Genomic DNA, 24,775 nt, shown 5'->3' with positions numbered 1-24,775 from the left:
GTCAGGAATTTTTACGAGAGTAGTAGAGCCCGTGTTAGAATTAAAAATGGAGAGAATGAGTGGTTTGAGGTAAAGGTGGGACTTCGCAAAGGGTGTGTTATGTCGCCTTAGCTGTTCAATTTATACATGGATGGGCTGGTACGAGAGATAAACGCAAGGGTAATGGTCCAGGGATTGGAGATGTTTAAAGAAAATGGAGAAAAGTGGGAGATAAGCCAGTTGTTATTTGGTGATGACACTGCGCTTGTAGCGGGATCAGAGGAGGGATTAAGGAAGTTAATGACGGAGTTTTGGAAAGTGTGTGAAAGAAGAAAGTTGAAGCTAAATGTGGGTAAAAGTAAGGTGATGAGTTGTACAAGGGGAGAGGATGGCAGCTAATTGGAAATGAGTATTAAGGGAGAGAGACTGGAGGAAGTGGAAAGTTTTAGATACTTGGGTGCGAATGTGGTGAGAAAGGGAGGAGTGGAGGTGGAGGTAGGATGTAGATTGAGAGAAGCGAGTAAATGCCTTTGTGGATTAAAAAGTGTAATGAGAAATAGACATTTGGGAATGGATGCTAAGAAGAGATTGTATGAAGGAATGATTGTACCGACAGCACTGTATGGGGCAGAAACATGGAACATAAGAGAGGAAGAGTTTAAATGTGTTGGGGTTACTAAGCTGGATAGAGTGAGAAACGAGGAGGTGAGGAAGAGAGCGGAGGTGGAAAGGGAGTTGGGATATAGTGTTGATGAAAGTATTGGGATGGTTTGGAAACATGGAACGAATGAGTGAAGAAAAATTAGTAAAAGAGGTGTGGAAAGCAGAGGTGGAAGGAGTGAACATGGGAGGGTGACCAAGGATGACATGGATGGATGGGGTAAAAGGAGCATTGGGAAAGAGGGGGATGTTTGTTGATGAAGGGAGAAGATAAATTTTAGGGATGAATGGAGAATGGTTGTTTATGGATGATGCTACAGTGCTTCTGGCCCAGGGCAGTGGGCGAGATACAGGGATGACCAGTCATTCAGGAGGAGCCAAGAAAAGAGGAAAGGAGGGGTGGTGAATGGGGGTGTAGTATGTGGGGATGAAATATGTGGAAGTGTGCCTTTGATTTTGGCTACCTCCCTTGTAAAGGGGAAAAAAACTTTGGTATATATATATGTATATTTGTTATATCTTTCTTCGATTATTTTCATGTATAGACGCATTTTTAGATCTGTAACTTTCTTTTCGTAGGTAAAGACAAGGTTCCTGAACGAAAAGCCTCTGAAATATTCCTCGGATTATATGGACTTCCAAGGCTATATCACCTTAGCGGATAGTATTAATAAGTGGAACCATGACGTCTCTTTTACCGTCCTTGACCTCGAGAGCCTTCCGCATGGCCCTCGAACAGTCCTCAGTCTTGTCATGAGTTACACGCCCTTTGATAATACCAACGCCGCTATCAGCTCACAAGTGGCGTACATCCAGTTCGACTGGCATATAACGAAACCCGTGTTCGTTGAGGTGAGAGCTCATGCCCTGGCTATTTGGTGAACAATTCTTTATATGGTGATAACCAGATTGACTCCAGAACGGTAAGGGTCTTCTCTTCAAGTTGATTTTTTCTTTGGTGGTCAGGTGACTCTAAAGCGCTCCAAGAACCTGCTAGGGGAGGACTACTACTACCAGAGGAAGGGCACCGTGACGGATCAGTCCATCGCTGCCTACGAGTTCGAGGTGACCGAGAGTCATGTGATGCAGAGTCTACACGTGCAGTTGGAACTCTCGAAAATCCTCAATATGAAGTACAAGGTGTCTGCATGCGTGCTTATATGGTGAGTAACCTTGTTTATTTGTATAATTCAAGCTTCAGGACTTCACAGCGTGGGTCTTTTTATAAGTTAGCCATAAAGATATGTTTCCTTTGTTCCTTTTTTAGGTATAGGTTTTAGCCTAATTCTGCTTCTAGGTTTTGCTCGATTATGTTGATTTTATGCACTTGGGATCTATAGTTTGTTGTGTTCATCGGAGTTGTTCCAAATGCGTTGAAAATGGGAAACTTGAAAGTCAGAAGAGAAAGTCTACGGAGATCTGAAGCCAAAGAAAGCCGATTTCGGACGGGCCTGATCCTTTGCTCAACCCTGGATGATGACAAGGTGAGCAAAGTTTCAGGTGTGTCGGTCTTGTGGCCAAAACTTCCTCCATAACTTCCACAACAAACTCGGGTGTGCGTCTGGCGGTGCTACCATTTCGTGCGCTTTCAGCGACAGACGGCGTCACTGATGCGACAGCCCCTCGTTGTCGCGTTAGTTTTGGCGCGAAAATAATGAGTTCTGAATCCTTGACATAGCGTTCGAATATTTAGGCGGGTGTTCGGGTCGCCAACAGCAGGTTCGAGCGGCATCTCTCTTTTTGGTGGTTTGTGATAGCGGTAAATGCGGAGTCTGACGGCTTGACTGACGTTATCAGAGGGCTCGGGAACTAGGCTGGTAGGCGATGGGTCCCTGACGTCAGCAGCAGGTGCGAAGTAAATCATTGCCTCATCTGCGTAATGATCAAGGAATGAAAGGGAGCAGTACGCCTGTGTTGAGGTGGGCTGTCTAAACAAGTTTTACGGGAACAAATCAAAACTCGTAACATCCCGTCCTTTTTATAGTTCGAACATTTTTTTTTCTTTTTTAATTCTGATTGTATGCTTCACCTCAGTGTGTGTGTGTGTTTGTGTTCACGTGCATGCATGCGTGCATGTGTTCATAATCTACCCATGATGATGTACTCGCGTACACGTGTATGTACAAATGTTTCTGTAATGTGCTTACATCTCTGATAAATGGGTACAGTGATGTGGGGAAGTCAGGAATGATGATTAATCAGTGTGGAACGACTTTATGCTATAGTAGTTCTTTAAACACTTTATTGTAAGATAAAAGCGTCATCAAGACGAATAAATTCGTCAGCCGTTTGCTAGATCAAAATCTTTAAGGCACGTTTTGGCACGAGAAGTGTATAGTCGAGATAGTCTTAGCCCATTCTGAACCAGGGATTCCCCTCAAGTCAAATAAAACCGTCTGGCATTAGCACTTCATGGCATATAGAGATCAACCCCTTTGTAAACGAAGATATCACTTACAGCTGAATAAGATAGCCTGACGACAGCTAGAAGAAAAATAACGCTCGTTGCGGAAGGGACCTAGGAGCGGGCCACGAGATTCACATGTTCCAGCTCCCTCTCTGCGGCACCTATTGCTGATTAATGTGCGCACTTTCGAAAGCCGTTGCTCTCTGGAGTCTTCAACAACGAACACTATTATTAGAGACGTTAGTTTCATGAAAATTAAAAAAAAAATGAGTAATCAAATATATAGGCTGGGTTTCCTTTTAAGTATACTATTTGATAGAAAGCTTAGAATTGTATAGGGGGAAGGGTTGTAGCAGTCGTTCGTCATGCATTGGACAGGTGGGTGTATCTGAACACTTCATCGAGTCCGATAGAGAGAGGGCTGCAGGTAGCGATTCCAAATGTAAATTGCCCCAATGTTACCGAAAGTAAAATAACTTCATCGATGCTGTATCCCGAAGTACAACGTTGTTCATGTTGGATGTAATCGTACAATAGGTGACAGAAACACGTTTTGGATCTTTTGTATTTAATAATACAAATGCAACTTAGATACTTTGCTGTAATACGATTGAACTTAGAGATACCTTTAATGTGCTTCTCCACGAGAATAATATTTGCATAATTAAATTCAGGAGGGACGACACGACTTTTATCCTCGGCAGTAAACATTCAGACGGCGCGGCGCCCCTCTGCCTCGCCTGTCATTTCACCCGCCCACGTGCGCCCGTAGAAGTGTGTCTTCGTGAATGCACACCCACCTACGCCCGTCGCTGTCTTCTCTTTATTTCTTCCTTAACCCCCACCTTTCTCTCTCTCTCTCTCTCTCTCTCTCTCTCTTTCTCCTCTCACTCTTTCTCCTCTATTCCTTTAGGATAGTGACCCGCTTTTTTTTTCGGGGGGGGGGGACTGTAAAAGGGATCTTGGATATTTTAGGCAGATTTAGGATAGGGAATATTTCGATTTTTCGGAATTCATTGAGGGGCTGGGATTGTGGAAACCTGGAGACGGAGGGAGAGGAATTTTGGGAAATTGGAGAGTAGATTTTAGGAAGAATGGGAAGAGGGGGAGACCTTAGATAAAAGCGAATAATTTGCTCAAAGATAAATGACATCAAGGAGTGGACACCATGGCTTCGTCAAGAGAGCCTCGAAAGCGGCAGGGAGTTCTCCATACGTCGTAAAAGGACCAAGTGTTGGTACCGGAAGGTGCGTTTCTTTGTCTGCTGACCTTGCCATGCCGCATACCAGAAGCTGCACTTCTTCGCGCCTGCAAGACTTGTTATCCCTGACGCACCCAGATTTCCTGGCGGCCCAGCCCCCCTGCGTCCTTGCCCAGCCTTCAAGTCAATGTGGTTGAGCAAAGTTTCAGGGGGTTTAGGCCTCCAGTGCATAGCCACAGTCATCGCCGGCAGCATTATAGGTGATACGGTGTGCATTTACCTCAACCAGTAAAAGTTTTCAACTTGCTTAAGCTTGCCCTTGCATACACACAAACCTATCTGTCAGAATAAAAGTCAGTACGTATATTCTGGCCTGTCGAATTGTAATAACCTTTAGAATTATCTGTAAGCAGAGACTGGATTGTTGTTTAGATGTAGTGAGCAAAAGTATGTACAAATATTTTGACCTTACACCTAAGGAAATATACTTTACTTGATCATGAGTTTAGTTTATTGTTGGTACTTGATTGTAATTGTATGCATTATGATGGGTTGGATTTAACGTTTGCAAAGGGTGAACCCTGTAAGTGTTCAGCGTCCAGTGAGTGTTCTTCTGATCTTTGTGGTGGAAGACCAGAAAGAAGCTGCCGAATCGAAGGGGATGCTCAAAGTATTGGGACACCCTGCGAATTTGTTGAAACAGGATTTCCGCCTGTTTTAAATTAAGGTTAGGTCTGTATAGAACTCCGATGATAAGTTTCTCTGTCTTGCTTATAATCCCCACACAAACAGATTCCGCGCTTACCTCTTCCTTAATCAAGTTCTTGATAATACATTTTGCTTTGTTTTTAACGAACCCTGCCACTCCTCCCCACCCTCTGCCTACGCTATCCTTGTGAATTAGCCTATATCCCTCTATTTCGATTTCCGGAAGGAAACGTCTGTCCGCCATATTGATCCAGGATTCAGTAATAGCTATAACATCAAGTTCTTTTACAAATGCTTTATCTTTCAACAAATCATTTTATTCATTACACTTCTGCTGTTTATATAGTAAACGCATAGTTTCTCCTCCCTCCACTTGTTTAAGTGACTCTTTTCACAGTCCCTCTATGAACTATTTCTCTTGTCCAAACTATTTTTCAAAAAGTCTTCCCTCGACCCCTACGTATTCTACCCGGAAAAAAAAATGCAGGATGCCTACTTCTCACTCAAAGGATTCAGCAAGGAGTCAAAATACTTTTGGTGACAGGAACATCCCTTCCCTTATATATAGATAATTCTTGCCGTAAAAGCAATCCCAGTTGTCGACAAATGCCCATCCATTACCCTTACAATAATTTGCTAGCTTACAATTCGTTGCAATAGCCCACATACAGCCAACTGCCTCGGAAGGATTCAACATACAGTAGAAACCCCACCCTTTTCCCTAATCCTGTTTAACGTACCCAGGAACCGCGCAAATAATTCCTTACTGCCTAACTTTTCTGTCGTCCCCACCTGCACTCAGACAACGGCACTGGTCCCCTCACCAGCCATGCGTGATTCGATCCTGTCGCTATTATTATTATTATTGTTGTTATTATTATTATTACTATTATTATTGTTATTATTATTATTATTATTATTATTGTTATTATTATTATTATTATTATTCTGTGTTCGGGCTGCCAGGGTAAGTAACAGCCACCCAACTGTTGGATTTGAAGCCAGTTACCCTTTGGTGTAAAGCGAGGTCGACACCAACACGCCATGGGAATTTTGTGGGCTATGTTCTGCATTCCTTCTTCATTAATTCTCCTCTGGAATAGAACCCACGTCCTCGGCGAGAGAGAGCTTGGCGGCGGTGGCTGTACGGACTTAAGCCCCAGTCACACCAAGCTTACGACCTGTTTCCGACCACCTTCGACCGAAAATCAAGTGATCGGTCGGCGACACAAAGCCTATGCAAGGAATTGAAATAGAAAAAGTTAATGGGGTTGATAAGATGAAAATCTATGCACTGGGGACTATTCAGTGTGTGTTGTAATATATCTATCTATTTATATCATTAACGACTACTAGCGACTTCCAAAGACTACCTGCAACGGGCCGCTGGTCGCCGGTGGTCGGAAATAGGTCGTAAGCTTGGTGTGATTGGGCCCTTAGGTAACCACTGAGGTGTTCGGTGGGGAAGGCGACCATATAACATGTATCTACTGCGTCATAGTACCCTGTGCTTGACTCCTTTTCTTCCTCCCTCCCAATCGCACTCGGTCTTCTCCGTCTTCCTCTCCCACTCCTTTTCCCTCTGCCCCTAAGCCCCCCTCTCTGTGTTTGTGTATATATATATATATATATATATATATATATATATATATATATATATAATGTATATATGTAATGGAAATGGTTAAAAGAAATAGAAAAATGTGAGATAAGTCAGTTGTTGTTTGCTGACGATACTGCGCTTGTAGCAGGACCAAGGAGGGATTAAGGAAGTTAGTGACGGAGTTTGGGAAGTTGTGGGAAAGAAGGAAGTTGAAGATAAATGTGGGTAAAAGTAAGGTGGTGAGATATACAAGGGGAGTATGTGGCAGCAAATTGGAAGTATTAAGGGAGAGAAACTGGAGTAAATGGCTTTAGATACGTGAGTGCGAATGTGGCGGGAAAGGGGGGAGTAGAGGTGGAGATAGAATGTAGATTGAGAGAAGCAAGTAAATGCCATGGGGGATTAAAAAGTGCAATGAGAAGTAGACATTTGGGAATGAATGCTAAGAGGATATTTTATGGAGTGATTGTGCCGACAGCACTGTGTGTGGTAGAAACATGGAACATAAGAGAGGAAGAGTTTAAATGTGAGATGAAATGCCTGAGAAGTATGGTAGGAGTTACTAAGCTGGATAGATTGAGAAACTAGTTGAAGAGGAGAGCGGAGGTGGAAAGGGAGTTGGGAAACAAGGTTGATGAAAGAGTATTGGGGTGATTTGGACACATGGAAAGAATGAGTAAAGAAAGATTAGTAAAAGAGGTGTGGAAGGCAGAGGTGGGAGGAGGGAACATGAGGGGCCGACCAGGGAAGAGATGGATGGATGGGGTTAAAGAGGCATTGAGAAAGAGGAGAATATCTGTTGAGGAAGGAAGGGAGAAGACAGAAGATACGGGTGAGAAGAGAATGGTTGTGTATGGATGATGCTGTGATATATGGAAGGGATTGAGTGGGGTGGTGGGTGGGTGGTGAGGGAGTATTTGTGAATGATATTTTGACACAGCCCGAAGGGATTTCTCCCCGTCTTCTCTTTTTCTGTATGAGGGGACGGAGAGGGGGTCGCCTATTAAATGAAGCGGCCTTGCTGTGGATGTACTGTGACCAGGGCCTTCACATGGGGTGGGGGTAGGGTGCACATACCCTGGGGCGGCACAAAGGGGGGGGGAGGCAATTCTAGTCTGGGGATGCCGCCCACAAGGCTGACAAAATAGTTATAATAGAAAAAGGTCAAAGAAGCCCCGAACATATTGCCGTAATATACGAATTTTGTGTTAGAATAAGCAGAATATGAAATATTTTTTCCTTATTCTTTCTGCAAAAGGGACATTAAATAACATATTTACAATTCGTTTAATTATTTGGCAAGCCAATAGCTATAATAGCCAGTAAGGAATGGTGGAGATGGGAAGTGGTGGTGAAGGAAGGGGAAGGGGGGCGTCACTGAGAACTTTGCCCCCCCCTGTAGGGGCGGCGGCGGCACTGAGACATGTAAGGGCTCTGGCTCTGTTGCTTGCTACATTGCTTCTAACCCAGGGCAGTGGGTGAGAAGCAGGGATGACCCGTCATCCAGGAGGAGCCAAGAAAAGGGGGGAGGGAGAGTGGCGAATGGGAGTGGAATGGGTGGGAGTGGATATATGTGCCCTTGACTTTGGCTACTTCCCTTGTAAGAGGGAAAAACCGTTGATATATGTATCTATGCTCATTCTTACAGTTGTTATAGTATCCGACTTTGGAGTTTTCTGCACAGCGCCGTTTTTCCCAGCCGCCTAGAGAGAGGCGATGATGGCGACGAGGAAATTACTCGTCTTCTTCCCCTTCCACTTAGTCGGGTTCTTCAGAGATAGCCTTGACAATTGTAGGAAAACGAGATGCTCATGTCATTTACACACATTTAATGTGTATATTGTATGTGCATACATATATGGTCTTATATATGAATTCATATTTGCTAATATGTATCACAATTGACTTCGCGACTAGTAATCTCAGCTAATACTTTGAAAGTAAGTCACCAGCTTCATCGTGTTCTTATTGAGAGTCAAAAGGACAAGGAACTTCATTTGACCAAGTATTTAGTCAAAGTCGGTTAACACTTGTCTTGGAAGCGTCATCTGTGCCTTCGCTCCGACCCCGCCGCCAGTGGGGTCATCATAAGTTTGAACTCATTTTGTGCATTTCCTGCCAGAGGACGCACAGAGTACAAATGAACTTTATTTTTATGTGAGTGTTCACCAAGACTGTGGTGAATCATCTGTTGGCTTTATTACTTTACTGTTTCGGTGTCTGCAGTGGCCCAGGGCTGTTGTGCCGTCTCACGGTTCATCCATGTCTTTCGGCCTTATAGACAAACCCAGATCCAGTACTCTAAGTCTTTGGACTTCATGCAGTACACCCTCTTTCTCTGTCAGCTGCTTCCAGTTCTTTCGTCTCCTTTTTCTTAGTGTTTTTCCCTTCCTTCCTCTGCCCCTCCTGTTTTAACACTTCTTTTTCTGCTCCCGTTGTCTGTGGAAGGGTTGTCTTCTTTTCGTGAAGGATGGATTATGAATACGTTAGTTGACGCATGTTGGCATCCACTTCTCCTCACACCTCGCTGACCCCTAAATTCTGAAGAAAACAAAGAGACAAAATGATCAGATATGTTTGTTCTCCTGTTATCTATTGTAAGGAAACACCAGAGCTTATGTTCTTGTGGACAAAATCGCACCCAAAACGAGAAATCGTAGAGGTGGCACACGAGAGATTTGAAGGAGGCTAAAAGAACGGAGACAGTTGTTAAATTTTAAATTGACTCTGGTCCGTAGGGGTGGCCGTGTGTAGTTCGTGTGGGGCATAGTCCTTAAAATATCGATTGCATAAAACATATGGATTGGGTGGTGCCCCGTAGCCCTTACAAGGGTCCCTGGTTTCCAAAATAGGGAAATGCCTTGCAAAGGGCACAGTGTCTGCCCATCAAACTTGTATTTGATATCAACTGTATACTTTTCCCTGGAATTGTGCCAAATTTGTTCTTCAACTTAACATTCTCCCTTTAGCAGGAAATGTCGGACTCCTGATTTCCCCCTCCTACTATCTCGTAACTTCTGGACCGTAGCTGCCAGCATCTTCAGCAATTAGACTTTTATTTTTATTTTATATCTCCTCTAACGCTTTGGGGGCTGTATCGCTCTTTCTCTTCCTCTATCCCTCCCTCTCCCTCTCTAGTTCTCTTTTTTTTTCTATCTCACACTCTTTCTCAGGACGATTTCCGGTTGCCCCGCCCCGTTCCGCCCTTCTCGTGTATTGCATTTTCCTTTCTCTTTCATTTTTTTCTCTTTTCTTTCCTCTTTCTCTCCTCTTAAGGCTTAATCTTCAAAGGTTATCCTGATGTACTCTTCCCAGTCGTTCGCAAGAACTGTGTTCCCCCGTTAGGTTAATCTTCGAATAGACTTATTTTCCTCGTGTTGAAGTTCATGTTAAAGGTAGAAGAATGCCCCAAAATTAGCAGTAACTGTTTTTCTATATGGGGTTGTTTGTTCATAAAAAGCTTTTGGGTATGTTCTAAACAGGAGAAATTTGAAACCTCTCTACTCAAAAATTTCCTCATGGGCCCATGGGTATCTGCGGTTTTAGTGTTTTATTTTCATTTATTTATTTGTTTATTTATTTATTTATTTATTGTTTCCCCGTGTAATTAAGGATTTTTCTCTTTACGAGACTTCAATAACTCGGATATAACCAGAGGCCAAACTGATACGAATTTTACCTCTCCAAGCCATCCACCACTTCTATAACCCATCCACCTCTGTTCTTCCCTGACGTTTTCTCTTCGATCAACTGTTGTAGATGGTTTCCGGTTTTCTCTTAACTCTGTCTCCTTAGGCGTTCCATGGGATTGTTCCCTGGCACCTGGTCTTTGACTCCCATGAAGAACAACCATCATGACGATATTTGTAGTTGAACGCGAGGGTTTGCAGCGACGCCAAGAGGAGAGCGTCGCCGATAAAGAGTCTCACTTAAGAATGAAGAGATAAATAAACAGTAGAATAAACACGGCGGCATATCACGTAGGTGTTTGCCTAAGCCTTGAAATTATGCTTCTATAAGCTAGGCTGTACTTCTCAAAAGCTGGCTGCAGATCGCTTTAGTTTAGGTCTTTCACTTTCAATATCCGCTTGGAAGCACAGAAGGCAAACTTTCAACAGTCCAAGACCCGGGTTCTCCACTTTCCCATGCGATACAGTTGAAGAACTGTTCATACATCTTCAGTGGCACAAAGTATTTCTCCAGTGACCAGAAACGACATGTTCTTATTCTGAAAGTCGGGAGCGAAAAAAAAAAAAAAATTCTAACTGAGATCACTGAATTAGCGTTGGGGCACAGTACCACCACATTCGAGTCGGTGTGTGTGGGTGTTTGAGTGTGGGTGTGGGTGTGCGCGCGCGCTGCAATGACTTGCCTGAGACCTTGTGAAGAGTTGAGTCCAGCTACTCCCATGCTGTTATTACTGACAGTCTTATCGTCGTCTGGACGGTGCATTTTCTCTTTTTACCTATCTGCCTCTCTTGATGTATGTTTGTGCATGCGAGGAAAATTACCAAGTCAGTATTTATTATGGTTTTAACTTCATGTTTGCTGTAACGTTTGAGGGGACATATTTTTATTGGGAGGTTGTACGCAAGGTAATATTATCACTCTTGTACGATTATTTTTGTTAATATTATCCATCAGTTTTGAACAATACGATTTAGTTTGTATACAACGTGTTCACCACAGGAACAATTTGTATTTTTTTACCTCCACTTTCTCCACATTTCGGCTTTTTACCCACGAAGCCGCTTTCACCTGTTTTGCGCATGTGCCTCTGCGGGGCCGCCCACGTCGCCGGCCCATCATGGTTGCAGCAATCTAACAACTTCAGAGTTGCCGAATCCGCGCTCCACTCGGAGAAGCGCTGCACGCCATAGATAAACACGGGCCCAACTCTAACCCAGAGAAGAGGAGAGGAGGAGGAGGAGGAGGAGGAGAGACATGAAGAGAGAGGGAAAATTGAAGAAGAGAGGGAAAGGGAGGACACTAGGTACCAGGTGCTCCAACGTGATAGCAATGAAAAAGTCCTGGAGACATGTAGAGGTTGTTTACTCGCCCACATAGATAGATAAAATCGCCTGGCGACTGCCAGAAAACTGGATAGAGCCTTTCCTGGTAAAGGGGGTAAAGATTTGAAAATGAAATAAAAAAAATCTAAATGGACACGAATGATGGAGAATAACTGAGGAAGAGGTGGGGGGATGCTGGTGGAGGTGGCGGTGGTGGAGCGACCTCGGGAGAGACTGGAGAGGATGTGGGCGCTGGGAGAACGGAGGAGGAAGTAGGTTAGGAAGGAAGGAAGGCAACAGGTGGCAGGGTGAAGGGTGGGGTGGGGGGCGCACATCGAGTTAGTGAAGGAAGGGAAGGTCTTCGAATAGAGAAGAAAGGAAGGGGAAAGGGGCTCCAGGTAGTGAAGGAGATGACTCCCGGAAAGTGAAGGAAAGGAAAGAACTTCAGTAGTGATGGAAGAGGGCTGTAGATAGAGAAGAAAGGAAAAAAGACTCCGGAAGAAAGGGGAGGGGTTCCAGGTCGTGAAGGAAGGTGAAGGGATCAGGATGATGATGAAAGGTAAAATGATTCAGAACAGTGAAAGAAGTTTCAGATCGTGAAGGAAGGGCAAGGGGTCTGGATAGTGAAGAAAGGAAAAAGGACTCTAGGCTGTTGAGGAAGGGGAAGAGTTCCAGATCGTGAAGGGAGGGGAAGGACTTCGAAGAGTGAAAGAAGGGAAAGGGTTCCAGATCGTGAGGGAAAGGGACGGCCTCTAGGGTAGCGTTTCCTCCTTGGAGGGATTCCCCCTAGGTTGCGAAATTTCAGAGTTCCTCCTAGGGGAAAATTGTCCCCAGGGAAATATGAATTACTACGTCGACAGGATAAATAATTATAAAATGTGGCGATTGAGTCTTGTTCGAGCATATGAATAAAAACCAACATTTGTGGTATTATTGCCGTAGTGTAGACAGGAGAAATGTTGTTCATTGACCACTAACTAAAGAAAGAAACTGTTACTTTAACTATTTATTTATGTTAGGCGTCATGGTGGTGTGCCTACCCCGAAAGTCAGTGCCATCTAAGAGGCTCGCAGGACGACCCAGAGATCCATTGAGGACCCAGATATCTTCAGGATGCACCCCCCCCCTCCCCTCCGTAAGCCTCCACCCTGAGGTGACATGTGGGGCCGGCTACCTGGGAAGTGCGAGTCTCCTGCAAGAGAGACCTGAGGCAGTAGAGTGTTTGTGATATCATGCAAGCACAATTTGTGTTTTGGCTACTTTTCCTTTGTTCATACGAAAGCGGGAAACCCGGACATTTGAACTGGTTGAAAGGGAGTGGGGGGGGGGACAGAAGAAGAAGAAAAAGGTGGGAACCACTACTCTAGGTAGTGATGGGAAGTAGAGAATCTTGAATACGGGAAAAGAGAGAGAGAGGGTGGGGTGGGAGGAGGCTTCTGCCTCTTTAATAAGGGGCACCATCAGCATTTGGGATATATTTGGAATTCTAGATGAAATGATCTATTTTATGGTAACTTGAGGCCTGCTAGAATGTTTGCTAACAAAGATGCGTTAGGACCATGAACTTTTAATAGAAAAATAAATTGTGTGTGAATGGGCCATGGGTTATATGATACTGCCTTCAGAATTTGCATGCTGCAGCATATACTGGTACACGTGCGTGCACGCTGCTTTTTTCAGGACAGGTGTGTTTTATTAGACTGAACAGAAACGTGGAAACTTGAACCGGTCAAGCTTGCGTTTCAGCCGCCTCGCCCTGAAGTTGGGCTGCCAGTCTTTGATGCAAGGGACGAGGACAAGGGGGCGACGTGTGTGGAAACCAACGAGCAATGTGTGCAAACTGGCTCACGAAGTCCATTTACACATCCTGTCAACATTTGTTGAAAATGTCTCCAGAGTCGAAATGACGTCACGCAAGCCCCGCCTCCATGCATGTAGAATTTGCAAGTTAGGGTGGGAGTTTATTCCAGATAGATTGCCTTTGGTGACTCGTCACCACGTACTATAAATGCAGTAAAACAATGGTCTCGCATGACAGAAACCTCCCTGTATCCTCCCAATAGCGAAACCCGACAACCGTACTCGACAACAAAAGCTTCCTCCATTGTACCCAATCTCGACCCAAGGCATGGATATATGCGTAAACACACACACACACACACACACGCACATATGCGTATATATATATATATATATATATATATATATATATATATATATATATATATATATATATATCCTGTTCCTATCACAGGCCAAAGCCTGTGATAAGAACAGGACTGCAGCAGCGGTGCAGCGTAGGCAGGTCAGGGAAGGCACCGCCGCACCAGCGTCTATCGCCACCATACCTTGCCCACACTGCCCAAAACTGTTCCGGGCTCGGATTGACCTTACCAGCCATTTGTGGACGCACAGACATTAAAATTGTCACATCGCATCAGCTCCGCACGCCCAACGTCGGTCTTCAAAATCATCATCATCATCATCATCCTTATTAGCATCGTTAACTTAACCCCCTCTATGATATGTGTAGATGGTCTTCGTCGTATCGACGTACAAACAACCTATATACGTACATATGTGTGTATGTATATATATATATATATATATATATATATATATAATATATATAATGAATAAATGTATAATGTATATATACATATATATGCATATATCTAGGGAGCAGATTCTCTTGTATGCATGTGTTGTCAAAGTCGACAGCATTAAGGAGGTTGTTAATCTTTTTATGGGTATTCTCCAGCTTTCTAACCAATACTCTGCCATTTGGAGGGTGGGGATAAACCAAGTTGCCAAAATGATTCATTTATTCAACGTTTCGTCTGCAAAGAGACATCTTCAGGAAAATCTGTAATATTAATGTTACAGATTTTCCTGAAGATGTCTCTTTGCAGACGAAACGTTGAATAAATTAATCATTTTGGCAACTTGGTTTATGCATACCCTCCAAATGGCAGAGTATTGGTTAAAAAGCTGGAGAAGAATACCATAAGAAGATTAACAACCTCCTTAATGCTGTCGACTTTAACAACACATGCATATATATATATATATATATATATATATATATAATATAAATAAATGTAATGTATATTTACATTATATATATATGTATATATATAATATAAATGTGTGTATGTATATGTGTGTGTATATATACATGCATACATACGATACTCAGACGTATTGCTGGCCCGATTTTTTATATGGAGAAGACATAACACTGAACTAAAAGAATGTACAAACCAAGAGAAGATAGTTGACATTATTAAGAGAATGAAGCTTCGCTGGGCTGAACATGTTGCTCGCATAGATGAAGATAGATTGCCGAAGAGAGCTCTGTTGGGAGCCGTGGATGGACGCAGACCTAGAGGAAGGCCAAGGAGACGGTGGTGGATCAATGGAGTCGGGGATGCATTTACGGAACGAGGGCGAAGAGAAGATTGGTTTGAAGCAGCTCAAAATCGAGACGAATGGCGAGACATCTTGTTAGCGGACATGGATCAGCATGTGGCTTAAGATCCAGCATAGGCCCCACACCATCTCTGTAATAGAATACCATGGCAACGTATTAATAATTTTGTTTTTGTTTTTATTTTTATTTATTATTTACTTGCACGGCAATATGCCGCCGAAAGATTGTTTTTAAAAGGCTTGATTTTATGAAGGGTAGGCTTAAGGTAGGTGAGGGATTAATATAAGAAATTAAATGCATTCACTCGTATGTTGCAGAACTGGATACCATTAACTGCATTTATGGAGGGTTTTTGTCTGTTTCAAAGGTCCACCTTCCTCTGCCTTTTGTGTTCATCGTTTAAAAAATACAATAGAAAACTACTCCAGGTTCCCTCCCAGAATAATCTCTACCTTGGCAAATGATGGGCATCGAGAGAACACAATCCGTAACGAAGTGGAGAGGGAAATCGCGATCACGACATTCATGAGTCCCGAGCAACGTCTAGACCCGAGAGTGGCACCTGAATAAACGAACGAACTGGGTCGTCGGGGGAGGAATCACAACACTTGATGCGCAGCAGCAGCAGGAATGCATTTTTGTCATGAAGTGTCCCATTGGATACGGCATGGAAAGTCGATCAGTGGCATGTGGCATACCCGACAAACCCTATAAAATCCTGCGTTTGCGCGGGCACTGCAGCAAAGTTACAACCGTGGTCGAACAGGGTTGGTGGACTTGTTCCATGGGGAGGATGGATTTGGAATGTGGCTGACTGAGTTTTACTGCTTTTTGCTCTGTGGGGTTGTGTTGTATATATTCAACGGTAGGCTTTTATTGACCAAAGAAGGAAATAGGAGATGTCCGAGGATTACAAAACAACAACTCGAAAATGTCGGTGAAAAAATCCCTGCCAGCTTACGGTTAGCGGGGTTGAATTGGAGTAACAACAGACATGTGAGGCAGATGAAACCATGATGGTGATGGCGAAGGGAAAGCGGACGTAGATTTATCCGATCGGTTAGCCTAGATGTTTTGAAGGGTTCAACAAGTTTCGGTGTTAAGTAAAAAGCAGCAACGATTGCAACAACACTGTAGGAAAGAGGCCAAACGGAGAGTATGGGATAGAGTGTATTTAACGTTTCTCTCAGCAGGGCTGAATCTTCAGTCCTGCTGGGCGAAATGTTAAATATACTGGATCCCATAGTCTGCGTTTGGCCCCTTTACTAAAGTTTCGGTATATTTGATGTCTCATGCTTTTTCAACTGGGCTTTCATCAAAGCCCACATTTTTTCTATTGGAGAAAGGTCAGGACTGTTGCCTACCCAATCCTTTATATATTCAGTTCCCACAAAATCCAGCCAACCAGTTACCAATTTTGCTGTGGCAGGGGGTAAGGACCGGAACAAATCCCTTTCACGCTTTCGCCATTGTAATCATGAGAGAAACTTGCTAGTGACAGCAACAGTAATCTGATAATTTTTATGGCAGTCACGTGAAAGGAATTTGTTACGATCCTTACCCCTTGCCACTAGTGGGCTTGGGCTTTGCGTAAAACAGTAACTGGGGTCGCAGATTAGTGATCTTTCCTATCCTTGGGAATCAGTTCGATTCCAGGTTTCAAGGTCTCTGTTGTGGAGTGGGTAAAGGTAATCTTACGGTGACCGAAAGCAGTGGGTTCGACTCCTACATGCGACTGTCATAGAAATGATCAGATTAATGTTGCTGTCACTAGCAAATTTCTCTCATATATTATATATATATATATATATATATATATATATATATATATATATATATATAATCACACACACACGCTCAAAGTACAGGTATATCATTCGTATTGTTAACCACTTCGCAGCATTGACGCTGCAGCAAATATAATGTCCTGTCAGTGAGAAGACAATCGTAAGTTTCATTATGTGAATAGAATGCAATATACAGTGTTACGCCCTTTTTTCTTTGTGTGAGCATGTGCATTTCGACGAAATTGTCACTCCAGTAACGAACGTAGTATTTGTTCATTAGATCCATACCACCTTAAAATGGGTAGACTACACCAGCACCGTGGTTAATGCCACCATTCGATGGCAGTGCCACAGTCAAGACCCACATCCTCTCAGTTATCATTACCACCACTTCATTTCTCACCAACGACGATAAACGACGACAACGACGGAAAGCCTCCTCCAACGGAACAGACGGCGACATTGGCGGATGTGGTTCCACCTTCAAGAACCCACGTTTTAGGTCGAGAACTCCCGGTCTTCGCCACCTGAGACTTGCTTAGGACCTTTGTTCCGAGATTAGGTGAGCAAAGTTTCAGGTGTGTGAAGGTCGGGACTTGGCGCCGATGGAGCTTCTGCGTCGCCAGGAAGAGGAAGACGCCGCCATGAGCGAAGCGACAGCTGCTGGTAGGGCAGGGGCCAACCAGAATCGGGCCTGGGCGCGGCGAATTTATGATTTGCATAGAAATGATGACCATAATTTGAGTGGATTCCTGAGAGGACCACTGAGAGTGTAGAAGGGTGAGTGTTGTTATGGACAATCATGGCCTTTGCTTTCACAGTTCGATGGATCTGCTTATTTTGTCTGTTTCCTTTGTAGTTACATAGTTCTACAATGTAAGTACATGATGTAGGGAATGTTGTGGATACACGAGTTTGACCCATGATGCAACTGTGCCAATGTATCTCTTGTTGTTGTTGCTGTGTATTTAATATATTTCTATATACGTTATTTCTTATGATAAATTTAATCAAAATTCTATTTATGTGGCACTGCTTCAAATATATAATTGCATAGTTGTGATATATACCTTTGGTTAAATTCGGGCGTCCAGAAGTAGAATGTACTCTTTATGTCTACTTCAAGAGGTTTTGTGTCAAATGCCGCACGGTGATTTTAATCAGCTAAGAATTAGACCTCTCGGCGAGGCCTCGCTGGATCGAGAGACCCGTTCAGGCATTAGGGCACAGTGGAAAAGTTTGGTGACTGTCACGTCTGTATTTATAAATTATAATGGTGTAGAGGGAGGTGCATTCGTGTTATCGACACGAACATATCGCATTTCTCTTGTCTTATTTCATCCTTAGCATGACAGCATACAATGTATATATATCATATTTGTTCTCGCTAGTGCTGAGCAGTGATATTAATCAGTTAAGGGCCTGCTCCCAAAAAGTAAGTTGTTCAGATTTTATCTATTGACCCCTCGTGTTTCGTAAAGTTTAACAAATGTTTGCTTGGTAACTACGCCATGGGGCCTCCACAGGTTAGGCTATTTGGTTTGTACAACGTTCCACCAATTGTTCTTGTCAATGTTTGTAACTCAGCATAATTAAGATTAAGAGTGCGGTTACCATCAGTCAGACTTTTATATCAAAAGGTCCAAAAACTATTTTAAGAAATTTTCTTATGTATTTTGTTTCCTTATTAGTTGTAGTTGTTATAGAAGATGTAGTATTCGTTGTGGTGGTCATGTTCACAATCACCAAACAACCTCTGCATTCATTCCCACCACCACTTTGCAGTAACTGTTACAACTAACATTGCCAGGCTTCATTTTTATGCAGCGCCAAGGAAAATTATTTAAAGCCGGCTTGCTTTTACTGTGCTGAAGTAGGCTACATTTATTATGTATTGGGGAAATGCATGTATCTTTGTGTGCCTGTTTTTTCTAATTGAAATGTAATTTGTTGTATCCTTTGAAAATATAAAATTACCATTACAGGGATACGCAACGCACTAAAACTTCCTTCGACTCTCCTCCTTTGGGAGTTCATCCTTTAATTCAAAAATCCGTAGGAAGAAGAGTGTTGGGGAGGCGGGGGAGTGGAATTACTCGTTTGCGAGTGTACACAGAGGTTTCCGAAGATAGATTCAGATTTATCATGCAGTTCCACCAGTGTGTCAGATGTTCTTCTATGGAAATATAGTTTCAACCCCATCTTAAGATTCCAGATGTGACATTAAGTTTCACCCTTTTCAGACGGTTCACGGTTTACCATGTGGTCCCGCCGACTTCAGGTTCCTGATATTATGTGTTATTGTTCCTTCAGATAGTTCCTGTTTCACCGCAGCTGCTGGTTCCTCGAGTGTAATTCTCGCTCTTTTTTCTCCCTCCGCCCTGCAGCAAAGACATGCAGTCTCTCGACGCCCCGCTGTACGCCGTCACCCTCGATGCAACCGACTCCTTGGACACGGTGCTGCTCTACGTGCCTCCTCAGGGCTTGTCCACGGGAACCTACCTCATCGTCATCATAGACAAGAATGCTTACGACACCTATGTGCATAAAGGGTGGGTACACCTGCTTGTAGCTGTCTATGAGTGTTCGTGTTTTATACACGCGCGACAAGTGCGCACACACTCACGCGCACACGGGTGTAGTGGTTAGTCTTGCGGGTTGTCACGCTGCGGAACCAATTAACAAATTAACAAATATTCAATAAGTCGGTGACACTGGTTTTGTGCCTGTTGTTTAGGGGCAGGTAAACGTTGTTCCTGTTTTCAAAAAGGGAGATAAATCGTCAATATGCAACTACAGGCCAATCAGTCTTGACATCAGTTACAGGTGTAATGCTTGAGTCAGTAATAGTTAATAGACTCTGAGATCACATCGAGACACAATTTGATTCGCGACTCGGAGCATGGTTTCTCCAACGGTAAGTCATGTGTGACTAATCTTCTATCCTTTTACACTAACGTATATAAGGCGTCAGATAACAGTGATAGCTACGATGTCATTACCTTGACTTTAGCAAAACGTTGGACAAGGTGCGCCACCAGAGACTAAATAAGATAAAATCCCATGGCATAGGAGGAAAAGTGTTAGAATGGATTAGAGCTTGGATCAGTGACAGAAAACAGCGGGTCACCATAAATGATGTAAAATCCAAATAGGGGAGTGTTTCTAGTGGAGTTCCCCAGGGCTCGGTTTTGGGACCCTTATTGTTCATTGTGTACATAAACTATTTGGACAATGGGATTGATAGTGATGTTAGGACGGTTACGAATAGAAGTGCATAGGTAATTGTCAAACTCTAGCGTTAGTAAGACCTATTCTTGACTATGCGGTACAGTTTTGGTTTCCGTCTTATAGAATGTACATCAATTCACTAGAATCAGTACAGAGGAGAATGTACAGAATTATACATGGGCTCAGAAACTTATCTTACGAAGAGAGGCTTAGGCATCATAACTTACACTCTCTGAAAAGGCGCAGAGTGTGGGGTGATCTAATAGAGGTGTTCTAGTGGATCAAAGGCTTTAACAAGGGTGACGCAAACAAGGTCATCATATTAAGACAACAGGGCAGGACTCGTAGTAATGGATTTAAATTGGACAATTTTAGAGTTAAGAAGGAAACAGAAAATAATTGGTTTACTAATAGGGTGGTCGACGAATGGAATAGACTTAGTAACCATGTAGTAGTGAGCGCTGAAACTATCGGTTGTTTTAAGAAACGGTTAGACAACTTTATGGATGGGGATGAGAGGTTGTAATAGACATGGAACTGTCTAGTGCAGGCCTTATGGTCTCTTGCAGTCTCCTTCATTCTTATGTTTTAATCCGTCTCCCCTCATTCTTCACCTCGTTGTTTCTCCCGTCCCTCTCCAACCCCTCGCCACGTCTTCCTTCCCCTCCTCCTCCACGTTTCCCGTGCTGGCTCTTCTTTTCGTCCATGTCATATTTAGCCACGTTCATATCCTCCTCTGCCTTGCTCTCTTCCTCGTTCTCTTGTTTTCCTTCCCTCCCCTTTTCTTCCTTTTACCTTTCCTGCGTTCTCCCCGCCCTTCTCAATCTCTTCTCGTTCTTCTTCAGTCACTCTCGTCTCCCCACCCCCTATCTTTTCCTCTTGCCCAAATACAACCTACCATGAAAAGAACCAAAGCCAGCCTCGTGGTTCATCACTATTTTTTAACGTTATTTTTCCACCGCAGGCTAAGAACAAAAAGGGGCCTGGAAAGTTTACATGGTTGTTTTGAAAGGCAGATGTCCTTGAAGCTTTGTCAGGAGATTCCCGTTGTTTGTTTCAAAGGGTCTGAGGCCTGCCGGGGGAGGATGAAGAGGAAGGGAATTGCGGGGCGCGGGGGGTGGGGGGTATGAGGGAGGAGAGGGGGAGTGGAGGAGAGACCAGAGTGGTTGAGGAAAGTCAACCAGGGGCGGGGGGAGGAAGGGGGAATCGAACGTGTTGTTACAAATGTTGGTTAGGGTGCGAGCAGTCTTGGAAGTAGGCTTGGCCGTAGGAGGGAACCGATGCCTCAGAGGGTGCGGGTGCGGGTGGAAATGATTTCATCGTGGTAGACACCGCCTGAGGGAAGAATGGGTCTTGACCGTACGGAGTTCCTGGCGGATGTGTTTCATCGCCGATATCCAGAGCTTTTATCCTTAGAGATAATGTCGCACCAAATAGGTGGCAAAGGAGTGATTTAAAGAGTGTAGCAAAGAGATGTAGTAGAAATTAGTATTTGAGTGAAATTAGTAATTGAGTGAAGATGAGTCTTCAAGCACAAGAGAATGCTGCATGACTCTGCAGCAAGGGTTTCACTAAAGGATTGAACACGCAGTCGGTATCCTGTACGGAAAGCTCCTGACGGAGATGGAGTGGTTATCGTAGTGCGCAAGTTACGTACTTGCCAGAGCGTTGTTACTCAGTGAACTTGACTTTCAGTTATAAACTTTTATACACACTTCTACTTTAATTGCACAAGTCTGCCGTAAAAGGCGACAAATTAAATCTTTAGTTTCCAATTTAGGCCCCGACGCGACTTCGCCGGCCGGACTTACCCGAGTTCTGTGTGTGCACTGCCCATCTATTTAAATCGTCTTTTACCCAGGATGGGCTGGCGATGAGTGCTCTTACTCCTTTGGAAAAATCGAGGGTCGTGCCACGGCGTGATGGGGAACCATAAAAAAGGGGTAAATGGAAAGAAGGCGGGTGGACGAGGGAGGGGAAGTGGAGGAGGGGGGTGGAATAAGGTCAAATGGTGTGTCTGGAAGTTGGAGAAAGCCAGGGAGTAGGAAAGTAAAGCTTAACAAGGGGAAATCTGGCCAGTCAGCTCGCATGAAGGCAAGCCAAGGGCCGTCAGCAAAACCAACGGTTTGAATTTGGCCAGCAATCCTGAGTAGATGCACCGAGGCGGGGCTACCGTAACGAGGCAGTATGTAACAGAAACGTAACTCCTCGGTGTAACGAGGCAGTATGCAGCAGAAGCGTAACTTCTCGATGTAACGAGGGAGTACCATGTGGAGTGTGGGCGTAACATTTCGATGTGACGAGGAATTTTGTAAGGGAATGACGAAAAAGGACATGCACAGCCCGCCAAAACTGATGCACCGAACGTGTTTGTAAGACGAACAGAACGGAATTCATCCATTGCGCGACATGACGTCACGGGCGATGAGGTTATGTGTAACGCAACATGACGCCACAGGAGAAGTTACAAGGGAAAGTTTGATAAGGAAGGACGAGCGGATGAACCTAATTATGGCCAGGGAACAGGTCAATCAATAAGCTTTGACATCGGGAGCAATCCGTCAGATGCTGTGTTTGTTCCATCACACGCTGCGTCACAGCGATACAAGGACGATTTTTGGACACATTTGTGGTTACAGTATAGAATATGATTGAAGAGATTATGTTACGCTAGTTTCCTGGTTGTTTGTTGCGGGACAACGACTTTTGGAATACAGTATCGTATTGTGCTTAAACGATATTCCCAAGGATAAAGCGTGTAAATGTAAAAGCGATTACATAATATATTACCCAGGATGGCGCATTATTATATGAATTCACTTCTGTACAATACCATGGAAATCTTGATAGATTTAACCCTAACTCTACCGTTATTTCCTTGAACTTTGTGAGTGATAGATATAGCAACCTTGGTAACCACTGGACTGTGGATCTATTATTTATTTATATATTAATTTATCTGTTTACATACTAGTTACTTGGATTAACAAGAAAAAGGACCAGATTAACACTGTCGTGCTGACGAGGTACCTGAAGTATTTTTAACTTTGTTTATTACAAGGGATACCCTTTGATTGACTATCTTTAATATTTGGTAGTTATACTTGGAAATCTAAATGTTATTTTGTTGGTGGAGCTAGATGGAATATTTCTAAAATAGCACTGCACTGCATTGGCGCTAAATAGTACAAATAATTATATCAGGAATAAAAAAAATCTTCGGAACTAAAGACTTTTGGAATATGTACCCAAAAATATTTGAATCGAATTCTAATGTCAGGACTTTTTTTTCCTCAACTTTGTTTCAGATATGCCCAATCAGTAACTCCTTTTAAAGAAATGCTTTGGTTTTATTCAAGTGGGAATGAGAGTGGCAAGCGTATCACATGGACACATGATTATTGATAGGGTAATATGTAGTGCCAGTGCGTTAGTGGCATCATCGATAGCGTGCTCAATCTCTCATCCTCCAAGTTGTGGGTTTGAGTCCCACACTCCTCCCCGATTACCAAGAGTGGCTCTTGCACCTGCAGCCCAAGGGCGTAATGGGGCAAAGGTGACGACTGCGGTTGCAGCTCCTCAGCGCATTCTGGCGTACATGATCCCCCTCGCCTTTCTCTACTGCAGCGCCAAGGAAGGACGTTTCACTGTAACGGTCAGTCCTCCCGAAACGATGAAAGTGGTGATGAAAAAATATTTTTGAAAACTTGGCATTGCAATAGATTAATAATCCGCTTTTGCCAAATCAGTACAAGATATCATATTGGATAATCCAAATAGTTGAATCAATCGAGATTTTATTTTCACTCTACTTTCGTGTTCAATTTTGACTAAAGGATTTCTTTTACCGCGTGGTGATGCAGAAACATTTTTCGTTTGGTAATTTATAATGATGATGCACAGCATTGCCGGATGAGAGGCATCACTTGTGCACTATTGGTCACATATTTACATTCTGGTATTTTAGTGGGAGAGGTACCTACGAGTGGTAGCCTAGCCCAGCAAAATAGATGGATGGCGAAGAAAAGCCATCTCCCCGCCACTTATCCCCAAAACCCGTCTGCCCCTTCACCTCCATCTCAATGTGCAGCACCGAGGGCGGTCGTACTCAGTCTCCGGACTAAATCTAAAATCTTGATCAACTCCAAATGTATTTCCTCCACCCACGTGAGGAAAGCTGACCACTAGCGACTGTTCCCCGTCTCCTCCTCCTCCTCCTCCTCCTCCTCCTCCTCCTCCTCCTCCTCCTCCTCCTCCTCCTCCTCCTCCTCCTCCTCTTACCCCTATTACAAGCCGATGGCATAGAAACAGTCCCACACTAAAACAGCACAAACAGCAGTCCATAGTTTCTTTTCAAAGCGATAGAAGTAAGAGCCCGAGGATCACTGCCAGCCATTGTGGGGTTGCGGGTCTCCAGTTAATGCAACTGTAGGTAACGAATATTATTATTATTATTAGGGGGCACTGTGAGTGATTCGAGTAAATGATTACAGTTGCATGTCGTTATACCTTAATACTCCGTGAGGAAGTATGAATGAGAAATAAATTGACGCAGCCCGAAGGGATTTCTCCCCGTCTTCTCCTTTTCTGCACGAGGGGACGGAGAGGGGGGGTCGCCGAATTAATGAAGCGGCTTTGCTGTGGATGTGCTGTGTCTTGCGACACTGCTTCTGACCCAGGGCAGTGGACAGGATGCAGGGATGACCCGTCATCCAGGAGGTGCCAAGATGAGAGTGAGGGAGGAGGGTGGAGGG

General features: G+C 43.8%; 1 protein-coding gene across 4 annotated transcripts in view; it reads left to right on the top strand.

Annotated features, from left to right (window-relative positions):
* Positions 1 to 24,775, top strand: part of LOC143024761 (uncharacterized) — a 271,674-nt gene that overhangs the window by 157,489 nt on the left and 89,410 nt on the right. For all 4 annotated transcript variants that reach the window (XR_012966299.1, XM_076183888.1, XM_076183902.1 and 1 more), the window contains exons 8-10: positions 1,219 to 1,491; positions 1,606 to 1,802; positions 19,178 to 19,342. Coding sequence is in view for 3 of the 4 variants with exons in the window: in XM_076183888.1 (XP_076040003.1) it covers positions 1,219 to 1,491; positions 1,606 to 1,802; positions 19,178 to 19,342 (635 nt within the window). In the remaining variant the exon portion in view is untranslated. The remainder of the gene's footprint in view (positions 1 to 1,218; positions 1,492 to 1,605; positions 1,803 to 19,177; positions 19,343 to 24,775) is intronic.

The sequence above is a fragment of the Oratosquilla oratoria genome, chromosome 1 (genome assembly GCF_046742065.1).
Source record: "Oratosquilla oratoria isolate Oo_2021 chromosome 1, ASM4674206v1, whole genome shotgun sequence".
NCBI lineage: Eukaryota > Metazoa > Arthropoda > Malacostraca > Stomatopoda > Squillidae > Oratosquilla > Oratosquilla oratoria.
The sequence above is the reverse complement of the archived record's forward strand: the minus strand, read 5'-3'. Positions and strand labels throughout refer to the sequence as shown.